The 13,862-nt window shown below is 40.6% G+C and overlaps 1 protein-coding gene across 1 annotated transcript in view; it reads right to left on the bottom strand.

Annotated features, from left to right (window-relative positions):
* Nucleotides 1–2,371, bottom strand: part of rasgrp4 (RAS guanyl releasing protein 4) — a 41,820-nt gene extending 39,449 nt beyond the window's left edge. Inside the window, exon 1 of the mRNA XM_063004435.1 lies at nucleotides 2,038–2,371. Coding sequence (XP_062860505.1) covers nucleotides 2,038–2,123 — 86 coding nt within the window. The 5' untranslated portion in view covers nucleotides 2,124–2,371. The remainder of the gene's footprint in view (nucleotides 1–2,037) is intronic.
* Between the last annotated feature and the right edge of the window lie 11,491 nt (nucleotides 2,372–13,862).

Consider the following 13,862-nt stretch of genomic DNA (forward strand, 5'->3'; position numbering starts at 1 on the left):
AGAATATACCCCACAGTCTATAATGGGCGTAACTACTGGGGAGGCAGGGGGCTCAGGTGCACTGGGGCCCATAGCAGGGAGGGGAGCCCTCCACAACATGAACTCAACCCCCCCACCGCACTGACCCAAGCCCCCATTGGCTGCACTCGTCAGGTTGTTATTATTATATTCCAATATTGTAGCGGCGATATGTGAGTGACATTCAGCTCAGCCAATTAGAATGCAGTACCAGGTTTATACATTGCGTTCGGACGTTCTGCAGTCAGTTAGTTTTGTATATGAGACTCGCCGTATGGCCCCAGCACTGAACCCAATAGGTAGTTCGGGTGCTGGAGCTAGGCAGTATAAAGTGTTGTAACACTCATTGAAGTCCTGACTAAACACTTAAAGTGAACTCTACCTTGTCGTGTGCCTTTATTCTCACACCTCCACCACTGCACACAGCAAAAGACCTGTAGCATCCCCGTCGGACGAGCAGCACGATAACGAAAGTACAAACACGACAATATTTTCGTTAAGTAAAATATTAAAATAACTAAAAGACATGTAATTAAAATATACAGTGAGTGCACAGCAAGGGATTTTGGGAATCTGTGTAACCTGCTCAATGTTACTAGACCAATACATATATATGAAATTTGTTAAGGGGGCCCAAAATGTATTTTTTGCACTGGGGCCCATGAGCTCCTAGTTACGCCACTGGTCTATAAGGACTATAAGCCATAACCTACTATGCTTTGTTTGTCAGGGTCTTCACAAAATTACATCACACAGGGTTTTACATACAGACCTACCATCCTCAGTTTGTAAGGAAGCTTGCAAAATGACATTGCTGTGAGCTTCAGAAGGACAGTGCTACTAACCAAACATTCATCTTTTAAAATATGACATTGCTTGGAAATCAAAGCTAAGCACTATATGAACCACCCTATTGACCACTGCTACCTTACATTTGTAAGGATCTTTTCAAAATGACATTACTTGCAGTTTTAAGTTCTATACAGACTCTAATTCTGTGAAAGAATAAATCTAAAATTATACAGCCCTAAAGTTCAGCCCTATATATTTGTTTGTTTGTTTATTAGGATTTTAACGTCATGTTTTACACTTGAGTTACATTCATTACAGAAACGGTAGTTACTCATTACACAAGATTCATCAGTTCACAAGGTTATAGGTGGGAGGAAACCGGAGCACCCGGAGGAAACCAAAGCGGACAGAAAGGACCTAGGCCACCCCACCTGAGGATCATACCCAGGACCTTCTTGCTGTGAGGCGACAGTCAGCCCTATATACACAGCCCTACTATCCTAACCGTGTAATGATAACAGCACTGTTTTGACCCAAATCAAACCCCTATGTGGACAGTACTAATATCCTTAATGTGTAAGCATCTCTACCAAATGACACTGCCTGGAAATCATAGCCTAACTCCAAGTAGACAGTGCTACTAGTCTCAGTTTGTAAAGAACTTTCATGACATCAAATCTAAGCCATACATCACAGAGCGAATGCTGTCAAATTCAGGAACAGCCCTACAGTTCTGAATTAGTAAGAATCTTCACAAAATGACATTGCCTGGAGGTCGAAGCTGAGCTCTATACAGATGAAACTATGCTACAAGACATCAGCAGAACAGCAAAAGCAAAAAGTTCAAAGTGTCAAGCGAGTCATAACATTGATGTGAAATTCCCTCTGAGAGATCATCGATAAGAGCAGATGATTCAAAGCAAAACTTTCAGGCAGTATTTTTTGACCTCTAAATGAAACACAGTAAAAGTAGCTATGTAGGTACATGTCTGAGGAACAGTTGGGCCTCTTGTGAAGAATTGAGAATTACTGTGAATTCTAAAGATCATGAAGGGAAGCCGCAGCCTTGTCGGCTTACCACAATTATCGTGACTGTTTGCACTGCTCTGCAAAGGCAGCCCTAACGGACCACATACAAAAAGCAAAGCAGTCGAAGCTTAGTTTTGCACTGATGTGTAACTAGGTTAAAATGCTAAGCTGCACAAGCAGAGGAACTAGGCAAGGTACCTTTTGGTGTCTTTCCGGATCATGGCATACGGCTGGTCTTCTTCCTTCTGGCCTCCTCCGTTGACCTTCTGTATGCGTAGAGGCATCTGTATGTGTGCGCCCTGGGGGCCTAGTTTCCCATTAGGCTGTGTGGTCGAACGGTTGGCCCGTGTGACTCTGTGTTCCAGCTCTGAACAGACGAGCCAAAGAGCTCTGAGCTCAGAGCTCTGTCTGGTCGAAAAGATCCTCTCTGTCGCTCAAGATCTGAAGACCTGCTGTAAGATCTCTCTCTATCTCACTTTGTATCTCTCTTTCTCTCTCACTTACCACACCTCTACCTCCACCTAATTGAGTAAACAGCTGAGCAAAAACAAACCACAAGAAAAAAACTCCACCGACGACAAGTACAAAGTGTCAGCTGAAACAAAGCGTCTTTGCATGAGCAGCAAGCCGAAACCCTACACAAACAAGTCCCTATTTAAAACAGAAGCACTGGCTCTGTGTGATAGGGGAACTGTCATGTGCGTGTGTGTGTGTGTGTGTGTGTGTGTGTGTGCGTGTGTAAAAAGGGAGGGCAGAAACAAAGCAAATGGGCAACTAAAGGGCTCTAGAACACAGCCGAGTGAGTGATGTAAATTAACAATCATTGAAAAACAATAAAAAGTTGGCAGCGATTGGCAGAGAAACGGGAAACAACAGAACAGTGTCTGAACAGAACCAGCCGTCAGAACTCAGATATTTTGCTCACATGCCAGTGATGTATTATGCAAACCAGTCGTGTGCAGTGGATTTTCTGAGCCCTGAGGATACAGGTATACAGCCTGGATCGTGCTGTTGAGCAACCCCGGCTTGCCTATGCTTGCTCAGCTGGTGTTTTCTCCATTCCACTTACTTATAAGTACTCAAATGACACACTATTAATTTTTTCAATGCAATAATACAAATACTCTGGCTACTTTATTTGGAACACCGTAGCATACAATAGGACCCCTTTTGCTCTTAAAACCCTGTTCTTCAATGGTCAGGACCCCTACAGGACCACCACAGAACAGGTATTATTTAGGTGGTGGATGATTCTCAGCACTGCAGTGACACTGACATGGTGGTGGTGTGTTAGTGTGTATTATGCTGGTATGAGTGGATCAGACACAGCACCGCTGCTGGAGTTTTTAAATGCCGTGGCCACTCACTGTCCACTCTATTAAACACTCCTACCTAGTTGGTCCACCTTGTAGATGTAAAGTCAGAGACGATCGCTCATCTATTGATGATGGTGAACGCTGGCGCATTTGGCTGCCGCTACCGTTGCCGTATTTTATTTTAATTTATTGTATTTTATTTTATTTTTATCGTAATTTTCTTTCATTTTCATCTTTTCGCACACTCCTGTGGTCACTAGCCATTCGTGCATTTTTTGGGTCGTGAGAGATACGCTGGTGCGTTTGGATGCCCCGTCTCCCCCGGTGAAACTGTTTGAACAAAAACATTGCACGAAACATTTTACTGGATTTTATGCATTGGATTTGGGATCTTTTTACTGTGCTTGTGCTGCTGGTGCTTCTATGATGTGGAGCGGTGTATCCGGAGCAGTGAGAGTTAGCGGATTAACTGTTTTCTGTGTCCGCTGCTCTGTGTAACATCTGCTATTGTGTCTAACTCCTTTCTCTGTCAATGTGGATTGTTTTGAATTGCTTCTTTGGCTGCTGGGATTGGATGGCTGGAGTCTCTGCAACTTTTCTGGTCTAGACAACGTCTGCGGTCTCATCATGACGATGGAGTGCTCTTTCAGTGAACTCTATGCTCTGGGACATTCATGGTATAAACCTCCAACATCTTTACTGCTCCACCGCGACCTTGGTATAGGCAAAGGCCTACATATTCCCACCGAGCCTCAGGTCGGATTTTTGTTTACCAACAGCATGCTAACAACAACATTCCCTCACTCTGGTCACTGCAACGCCGTGAGGTTGCCAAGGTGATGCTAGGCTCCTCTCACCAGAAGTACGGAAATCTCATCTGCAGCAGTGTTCAAAACCCTCAAAACGTCTTTTCCAGCTGACTCAGAACTGTGCCACATGTTTGGTGTTTCCTATGTTTGTAAATGTGTATTTTATTTATTTTGCTTAGATTTTCTATATTTTATTGTACAGTGTCCTTGGGTGTCATGAAAGGCGCTTTTCAAATACATTTATTATTATTATTATTATTATTATTATTGCTGCTGTTTGAGTTGGTCATCTTCTAGACCTTCATCAGTGGTCACAGGACGCTGCCCACGGGGCACTGTGGGCTGGATATTTTTGGTTGGTGGACTATTCTCAGTCCAGCAGTGACAGTGATGTGTTTGAAAAAAACTCCAGCAGTGCTGCTGTGTCTGATCCACTCATACCAGCACAACACACACTAACACACCACCACCATGTCAGTGTCACTGCAGTGCTGAGAATGACCAACCACCCAAATAATACTTACTCTGTAGTGGTCCTGGGAGAGTCCTGACCATTGAAGAACAGCAGATGGACTACAGTCAGTAATTGTAGAACTACAAAGTGCTTCTAAATGGTAAGTGGAGCTGATAAAATGGACAGTGAGTGTAGAAACAAGGAGGTGGTCATAATGTTATTGGTGGGGGCTCACATGAAGTCTACAGTAAGACTAATAACCACACCTTAAAGTCCGGTCATTCTCTGTTGACCTCTGTTATCAACAGGGATGTTTCCGCCTACAGAACTGCTGCTCACTGAATGTATTATTTTGTTAACCAATCTGTGTGAACTCAAATATACTCAAACCACAAATAATCATGCCACAAAGTCTCTCAGTTCACATTTTTTCATGCTCTGATGTTTGATTTGAACTTAATATGTATGATTTCAAGCATTGCACTGCTGTGACAATATTGGTTCATTGGATTATTGCATGAACACAAAGGTGTTCCCAATAAACTGTCAGTTGAGTATAGATTCATTTTCTCATTTTAAAAAATTTTTTATTTATGCTTTTTCTCCCAATTTAGTGTAGTCAATTCGTCTTCCGCTGCTGGGGGATCCCTGATTGCAGTCGAGGTAGGTTTATTGCTGCTCATGCCTCCTCCGACCTGTTTGCAGCCCTTAACGGAAACCTTTTTTCACCCATGCATTCTGCACAGGCACCTCTCTATCTGCCAGTCAGGGTCCTTACACAGCGTTTGAAGACCCCACCCACATAGTTCGGTCGTCCCGCTCTAGCAGAACAGTGTCTGCTGCACGCACGCACTGCCAATTACGCCCGCTAGATGGCGCCCAGCCGATCGGTGGCAACGCCGAGTTTTAAACTAAGGAGTTCAGAATCTCGACGCTGGTGTGCTAGTGGAACAGGGCCGGCGCTAGGGGGGGGCTGAGGGGGGCATTGCCCCCCCAAATTGTGTCTTTGCCCCACCCAAGCACAATGCAAGCAACGGCTATTTTTAAAATTATCTCTGAACCAATCACAAAAATGCATTTTGTTTTACAGTGTGAAGATATTTCCTTGCTTATTCCTGATTGGCTCTTTGAGTCATATAAAAATCGGCAGACTGCCCCAAACAGTTCAGTTCGGCAGTATATGTTCTGTTAGTGTGAGCGAGAGGCAGGTATACTGGTAAACACTTTTTTTTTACAGAATTAGTATTCTTTTGTTTTCTTTATATTTTAATTTCCCAATAATATAAATATTCTCACTCATTCCTATTTCCACGTTTGAATATTCTCAGTCTGTGTGTAGGTACATTTGTCAGCTTTGACTTAAATTTGTATTAAAGCCTTTCAAGAAATAGAGTTGTTCTATTAGTAATGGCAATTTAATTAAGGGGGCGTATTAAAATGAAATACAATTAGATAATCTTTTTTCACCATTTACATAATCAACATGTATTTTTTAATCATTGGGTTTTAAGTTTAAGTTCGAAAACATGCATTTTTATTTCTTTACCTCATACATCACTTTAAGCCAGTATCAATAGCTTGGCTGTCATCATTCATGCACAAATCAAGCCTTGAATATATTTCTGGCTTCAAAAACATGACTATCAACATGCCCCCTCATTAGGTTTTACTGCCCCCCCAAGCAAAGCAGTCCAGAACCGGGGCTGTAGTGGAATATCCTGCTGCGTCACCTGGGTGCCTCATTTTCTCATTTTTACTAATCACATATCTCGAATATGATCTCATCAAATAGGCAGGTACTTACAACTTTAGCTAATTCCAATAAAAGCAATTGAGGATTATGGGCCTTGCTCAGTGGTCCAACAGTCCAACTTGCTAGTGGTGAAGTTTGAACCAGCAACCATTTGAATACTAGTCCAGTACCTCGACCACTTTCAGCCATCAAATTTTCCTTGTAAATATCATGCTTGATTAATGATCAAAAATAGCTGGTCTTTGATTCAAAATACAACATAATAAATAAACATTTTTACAAACAGTATATATTTGTGTATTTTTATTTACCCAATTTACCTATTTGTTGCCTCTTTTCAAGCTTCTTTCCCCATAGAGCTCTCTAACAGTGAGCCAGTGTGTCTGGGCCATGTGCAGCTGTATGATGGACTAAAAGACAGCCTTGTTCAGAGCGAGGACACAGGAGCTAATAGGAAAGCCTGATGTGCCCGTGCACGAGTATACTGTGGGAACCTGAGTGTATGTGTGTGTGTGTGTATCTGTGTGTGTGTGTGATCAAGCACAGGTGGGACTCTCAGCTGGACTGGTGCAGAAACGAGCTGCATGTCAATTCTGGGTAAATGAGTCTTTTTAGTATACCCACAGCTGAGTTTCAATCCAAAAGAAGCTACCTGGTAGACAGTAATAATTTTATTTGTCTGTTTTAGATAACTGCTTAATTCTTATTATTTTTGCAGAGACTTTGGTGCTACCCATTTATTTTTACAAACCATTACATTCTGGTGAGTGTCAGTGTGTGATGTCTTGTAGCCCATGTTTTCCCTACTTTAAGAAATATAATTGTAGTCATGTTTATCTTTATTGCTCCATCCATACAACCTGCCTCAGTTTGCTTGGTCCCTGTTCTAGAATGGTAACCAAATTTAGCCCGGGTACTTAGGAACAGCACAGGTGACTTGGAAGTGGAAACAATCACTAAATGTAGGATCCTGTACCATACCATAGGATGTCATGTAGTGGATAAGAGACTTATGTGTCCAGGCAGGCCGTAGACCAACTGAATCCCAGGAAAACGTAAAGATCAAGTTATCTACTCTAGATGTCGCAGTGGACACACCAGACACATTCCTGCTTGATAAAGGGGGAGGATGCCCTGCAATGCGAATCCTGCCAATTACTCATCATGATTAAACAAATACTAACTGAGTGCCTTAAATACCAAAGGGAAAAACAAACAATCTCCATAGCTGGAACAATGAAAGACATTTTTAACCTTGGAAAAACAGGAAAACTTTTAAACTTCATTACAATCACTAAATTAGGAATACACATGTAATATCAGACTACCTAACGCATACAAAGCCTTTCCTGCTGTGAATGAATTACTTACAAGAGTAAACACGGTGTTAAAAGATAGATAGACCAACTGTGACTCTTGGTCTGGATGAAGCAGTTATCGGAGATAACCGATTAATTAATTAATTAAGGCCTTATCTAATTCACAGCCGTGAAACCACATCACAGACTGTGTAATATGCAATTTGCTGTAAAATTCAAAATTTAAGATTTGTGTTTAGCAATTTAGCATTCAAGTGCTTCACATTTACTGGTTAATTTGCACTATGAGGTGGTCCTAGCCATACTACAGCAATTCAGTTAGCAATCGGTTAAAATGTCCAAGATGTCAAAATTTAACGCAGCTAAAAACACGACTCAGATAGTTGAGTTTGGAAAACTCCCAACCAATTCTGTGGACGCAGAGGGGGGTGTCAAAACACGGACGAGTATTTTCGTCTATGAGACAGAGCATGAAGCCTTGCAACATCGCTGAATGTTTTAGGTTTACATTCAACCCTAAAGGTAGGCTGTGCTGTGTATTGTAGCTTTCATTTATTCTATTATTCAATTTGTGAATGTGGCACTTTTCTTTAAAAATTTGCGAAATCTGTGATTTTTGAAAAAGCTAATTTAACCAAATGTCCACAGATACACTTTGAAATCCCCAAAAAGTGAAGGCTATATAGCTGCAAAGAGCTTTTATAGCTGGTGTCCACATACATTTAGCCGTATAGTGTGTAGAAGTCAGTGGAGTCTGAGTATAATCCTGCAAAGCTTTGGTCGGCATGTTTTGCCCACTGGGTATGTTTTAACAGGTTGAGTGTACCAGAACATGAAGCCTCACACCGTCACTGGAGATTCTGGGTTTACATTCAACCGTTAAGGTAGGCTATGCTGTGTTTTGTAGCTTTCATTTACTCTATCATTCAATTTATGAGTGTTATTTAATGACTGCCGTGAAATGTGGCACTTTCTGTGATTTTTTCCTGTACATTTACTATAGGGCCCTAATGATAATGAATATAGCTGTACATCACACACCCACATACACACTGTAGACCACACATTATACTTTTGTAGCATTGTTTTGTCAGCTGTCCTTCAAAAACATACAATTACAATTCAGTAAAATTTCCAGATGGGTTGAGTCTGTAGGTGTAGCTTTTCATTTTATGCCCACAGACCACAGTCTAATTTGAGATCCTCATACCACTATTAAGTGAATGGAAAACTGAAAGACAGTTTAGGGTTGTTAGTTGGAACATGCAGTTGTAATAATTAGTTTAATGTTAACGTAGTCTTATTGTATATCCAGATGCTTCCCTTATTTGAACTGACCCGAAGCCATGGTTACATGCTCATATAGTTTTCAGGTCCTCTTTTTCACTGTAGCCTTACAGTAATCCAGTTTGCAATTCACTTCCCACTTCTGTTGCAAAACACCGGAAAGAAGTGGTCACTGAATTGCTCTGTATTCAGACATAATGTTCTAGCAGGTGACTCAGTTTGATGAGTCACCTGCACAGAGCCCTAGACACTTTGGAGTGAATTGGAATGTTGATTGTGAGCCAAGCCTTCTCATCTAACATCAGTGACTTACCTGGCAAATGCTCTTTCGGGCAAATGTGTGCAGATTTACATTTACATTTTCAGCATTTAGAAGATGCTTTTATCCAAAGCGACTTACAGCATACAGTCTAAGCAACTGAGGGTTAAGGGCCTTGCTCAAGGGCCCAACAGTGGCAACCTGCCACTGGTGGGGTTTGAACCAGCAACCTTATGCTTACAAGTCCAGTACTTTAACCACTAGGCTACAACTGTCCTGTGGAATCCTGTGGAAAGCATTCTAAAAATTGAAGGCTATATAGCTGCAAAGAACTTTTATAGCTGCAAAGAAAGCAAATTTTAAATAAATGCCCATAGTTTTGAAATGGATGTCTAATTTGCTCATGGACCGGTGTCCACTTACATTTGGCTGAATTTTGTGTAGTCAGTGGAGTTCGAGTACAATCCTGCAAAGCTTTGGTGGGCATGTTTCGACCACTGGGCATGTTTTAACTGGTTGAGTGTACCTAACTCTAGTGGTCAAACTGTGTGAAGTCAAATATGGTATACCAAACCTGACCCTTAAAGGTCAAGAGCCGGGAGAGTGGATGCCACACAGTGATATGGGTTCAGTAGACCTTGGTTTGTACCAGGCATCCAGACAGTACTTTGGTTTACTCTCACCACTAAAAGATTCGCGAGTAGATAGATGGACCAGGGTCCAGGGTGCATTCTGACCTTGTGCCATGTGTTTTCTGGTGGTTGTGGACCCCATGCAAGCCTCACAAGTATAAGATGATTGCTGAAAATAAACAAACCTACATTTTATTATTTTTGTTTCCTTTTCATTGAACTAAGGGGTCTAGGGCAAACCATCAAAGACAGCCTTAAGATCTGGCTGATTTGGCTGACACATTTGTGATTAAAATGTTGATCGTAAGCCAGACCTTCTCGTCCAACACCGGTGTCTGATCTTACAATAATAAATAAGATTGATTTTGGCTGATTGGGCACAGATTGCCACAGACACATGCCAAAATCGTGGAAAACCTCAACCTTATCAGAACCATAGAGGCAGCTTCATATTAGTGCCCATGGCATGTGTAACAAGCATATGGTAAGGTGTCTGCATACATTATGACATATAGTTTTGGTACCAAAACTTTTTTTGATTTCTTTCTGATGAATGTAGTGCAGGAAGTAAGCAGCATGTCGAACAATATCAGCGTAAGTGCATTGGTATAAAACTGAATCATATACTGAAGAAATGAATCATATACTGTACAGAACAGATAACAGTGTGTCTGTATTTTTTGCTCCTGATGCAAGCTTGCTGATTACTCTTAATGACTTTCAGAATGTGTAGCTAATCATGTTCTTTTTTATTGATTAACTTATTAATCATTTACTGAAACACTGACTTCACTCTGAATCCTTTACAGGAAGCAGCAGCCCACGACTGGGTGGCATTTCAATGGAATGATGTAACTGATATGGAAATTCAGGTCCAGTATCGGTCTGGCTCTTCTCACTGAGATACTCACAGTTTGTTTTAGTAGCTCCTCAGTGGTGCATGAACTGATATAAAAAAGCGTGTTTAAGTCTTTAACTGAGTTTATGGAAATGAAGTACTGATAGTGTTATTAGAGCACTTATACTGTTCTATCACTAGATGGCAGCAGAGGAAAAAAGGCTAATTTTTGTTCCTCCACAACGCAATCTACTGTATGTTGAATGGTGTGGCACAGTGGGTGCAGTAGATAGAGCACCATGGGTCTTGATTGTGATACATTCACTAAACAAATTTAGATTTTGATGCCTGCAATACACTTCAAAAAGTTGGGATTGGGAAAATTAAGAGGGAAAAGTGTATTGCATATTCTAGCAGGTGAATTGCTGACAGGTGAGGGTTTCATGATTGGGTATAAAATGATCCATCAAAGACTTTACATTTACATTTGTAAAGACTTGCAAAGACTAAGTTTTTGCAAGTAGAGAAAATTGCCAATCAGCTAAAAAATAGCATTTCCCAACACAAAAGTGTTAAGAAATGTTTTAGCATCTACTCTACATAATATTGTGAAAAGATTCAGAAAATCCATTAAAATCCCAGTCTGTATAGGGCAGGGCAGAAAACCAATGTTTAATGTATATGACTTTTAAGTCCTTAAATTGCATTGGATGGGAAACAAATAAATAGTCACATGTGCTTGGTATTAGGGCTGGGCGGTATATCGCGAATATCGATATATTCGATATTACATTTTACACGATGTTAAGAATGGCCATATTCGATATATCGAGTATGTCTAAGATACCCAGGTTACCATTTGAGAACATTTAAAACAGAGCACAAGAGCTGCCCATAACGCTTTCTCTAGCACATGAGCGGGTGGGCGTGTGCACGCACACACTTGCAAACTAAATCACTGAGTAAAGAGTCAGAAACGACTCTTTTTAAACGAATCATTCATTGAAATCGAATCAGGGAGCTGTGCTTTTATCTATGGTAAAGATTCATTCGTTTTGCTCACACAAATGAATCAGTTCAGCGTTATGAATCAGCTCATTTGTGAAAGAGATTCATTCGTGGTTCATGCCTTGAAAAACAGCTGTATAAACCAATCAGAGCCAACCATCAATTCAGATTTTGGGCGGAATTTCACTCTCTCTCTTGACTGGTTTCAGCTTTTTACCATTTACATTTTCAGCATTTAGCAGACGCTTTTATCCAAAGCGACTTACACAATGAGCAATTGAGGGTTAAGGGCCTTGCTCAGGGACCCAACAGTGGCAACTTGGTGGTGGCGGGGCTTGAACCGGCAACCTTCTGTTTACTAGTCCAGTACCTTAACCACTGAGCTATCACTGGCCCATATAGGAGGATAAACACAGTTGGAAATGGATTTATATATTCTGGAAATATTCTGGAAACATATAAGGTGGCCTTCAAGAAGAAAAACAAGGTGATTATATCTCTAATGGAACAACATTGTGGTTATGCAGTGGTTATGATTTTATGCTGCTGTGTGGTTGATCTGTGTCGCGGTGCTGTTGTTTAATGTTCGCTTTCATTTTGCAATGATAGCAAAACATTATCGAATACTGAACTTTTTCTGGATTTTTTTGATGCTCTTATATTTAAAGTAAAATAGACAGCATTAATGTGAGATTCTGCTGGTTTGTTTGATATAATTATTGTCAATATGAATACAAATACAGTCTTGTAATAATACAAAATATAAACAATGTAATTCTGTCAGAATTGATCAGAACTACAATGTTTTATGTTTTAAAGATAACTTGTAAACCAAATAAGCTAAAATACGAGCAGTGGTCTGCCACTGTACTTTAAGTTTACATTATATCGTATCATATCGTATATCACCACTTCTCAAAAGCATTTCAAGATATTAGTTTTTTAGTCATATCGCACAGCCCTACTTGGTATTACTTCGGAAAACCATTATCACTTAACACAGTCTACCACTGCATGAGGAAATCCAACTGCATGTAGGAGAAAACAAGCTAAAATCACTAATAGCAAAAAGTGAAAAATCCAACACCTGTCATGGTTTAGGGTTGCATCAGTGCCCGCAACATGGGTGACTTGCATATTTGTGTAAGTACTGATTGATGTGGGGGCGTATATTTAGATTTTAGAGACATGTGATGCCATCTGGGTGACTTTCTTCATGGAAAGTCCAAAATAGATTCAGCAAGACAATGTCAAGACTTTTCTTTTTCAAGTACTACTACAAAGTGGCACAGAGTGATTGTGCTTGACTGGCCTGTCTGCAGTCAAGATCTGTCTCCTATCATGCATATCATGAAGAGGAGAATCAGACAACACCGACCATGGACTGTTGAGCAGCTTAACCCAGATTTAAGCCACACCTCCAGTTACCATCTATGGGTTTTGGCATAATCCTTTTATGTGAATAGGTGAGGTGAGTAGGATTGGCCTCAAATGTACTTGTACTCAAGATGAACTAATGACTAAAGACATTTAGTTAATAACTCTTACATTTATTGGAAAACCTTTGAGACAATGTGTATTTTTGTAAAATAAATAAGGTGACTTTGTAGACAGAGTGGTTGTGCTTGACTGACCTGCCTGTAGTCCATAAATAAATAATAACAATACCACATCTTAATGTATTGTTTTCATTGCAAAGAAAAAGTTTCCTCTATGAGCCATGACTTCATCTGTTTGGGGAAGTGACATTTCAGTGGTTAGTGCTCTTGACCTAAAGGTTGAGGGTTTGAATCCCAGCTCTACCAAGCCAGTCTCTGGTGTGCTCTTGAGGCCCTTAACCTTACCAGCTCCCGGGTTGCCATTTATTGCTTTGACCCCATCTTCCAAGCTGGAACATGTGGTGAAAATGATTTGTGTATGTACAGTATGATTGACAAGTAAGGCATTTTGCTTTTTTCTTATTTGTTTGGTATTCCATAACTGCTTGTCACATGCAAATATGTCATGATGTCCTTAATTTTTGTGATCACATATTTGGAATACAAATTCTTCAATTAAGTCTTTTTTCTTGTTGCTTCATGCTGCACCAGTGGTAGTAGGACTGGTAATTGTAAGGTTGCTGGTTTAAGTCTCACCACCATGACCACCACCAGGCTGCCACTGCTGGGCCCCTAAACATGTTGCTTAACACTGAATAGCTTAAACTGTGTACAGTCATAATTGTAAATTGCTGCACAGCTGGAATACACCCCAAACAGAGTTCCAATACCTCCAAGGGCAACACTTATGTAACACTTCGTACACTCACTCACTCACTCCTTTATGATTAAAATGTTACAGATTGTTCA

The sequence above is a fragment of the Trichomycterus rosablanca genome, chromosome 11, assembly GCF_030014385.1.
Source record: "Trichomycterus rosablanca isolate fTriRos1 chromosome 11, fTriRos1.hap1, whole genome shotgun sequence".
Taxonomy (NCBI): Eukaryota; Metazoa; Chordata; class Actinopteri; order Siluriformes; family Trichomycteridae; genus Trichomycterus; species Trichomycterus rosablanca.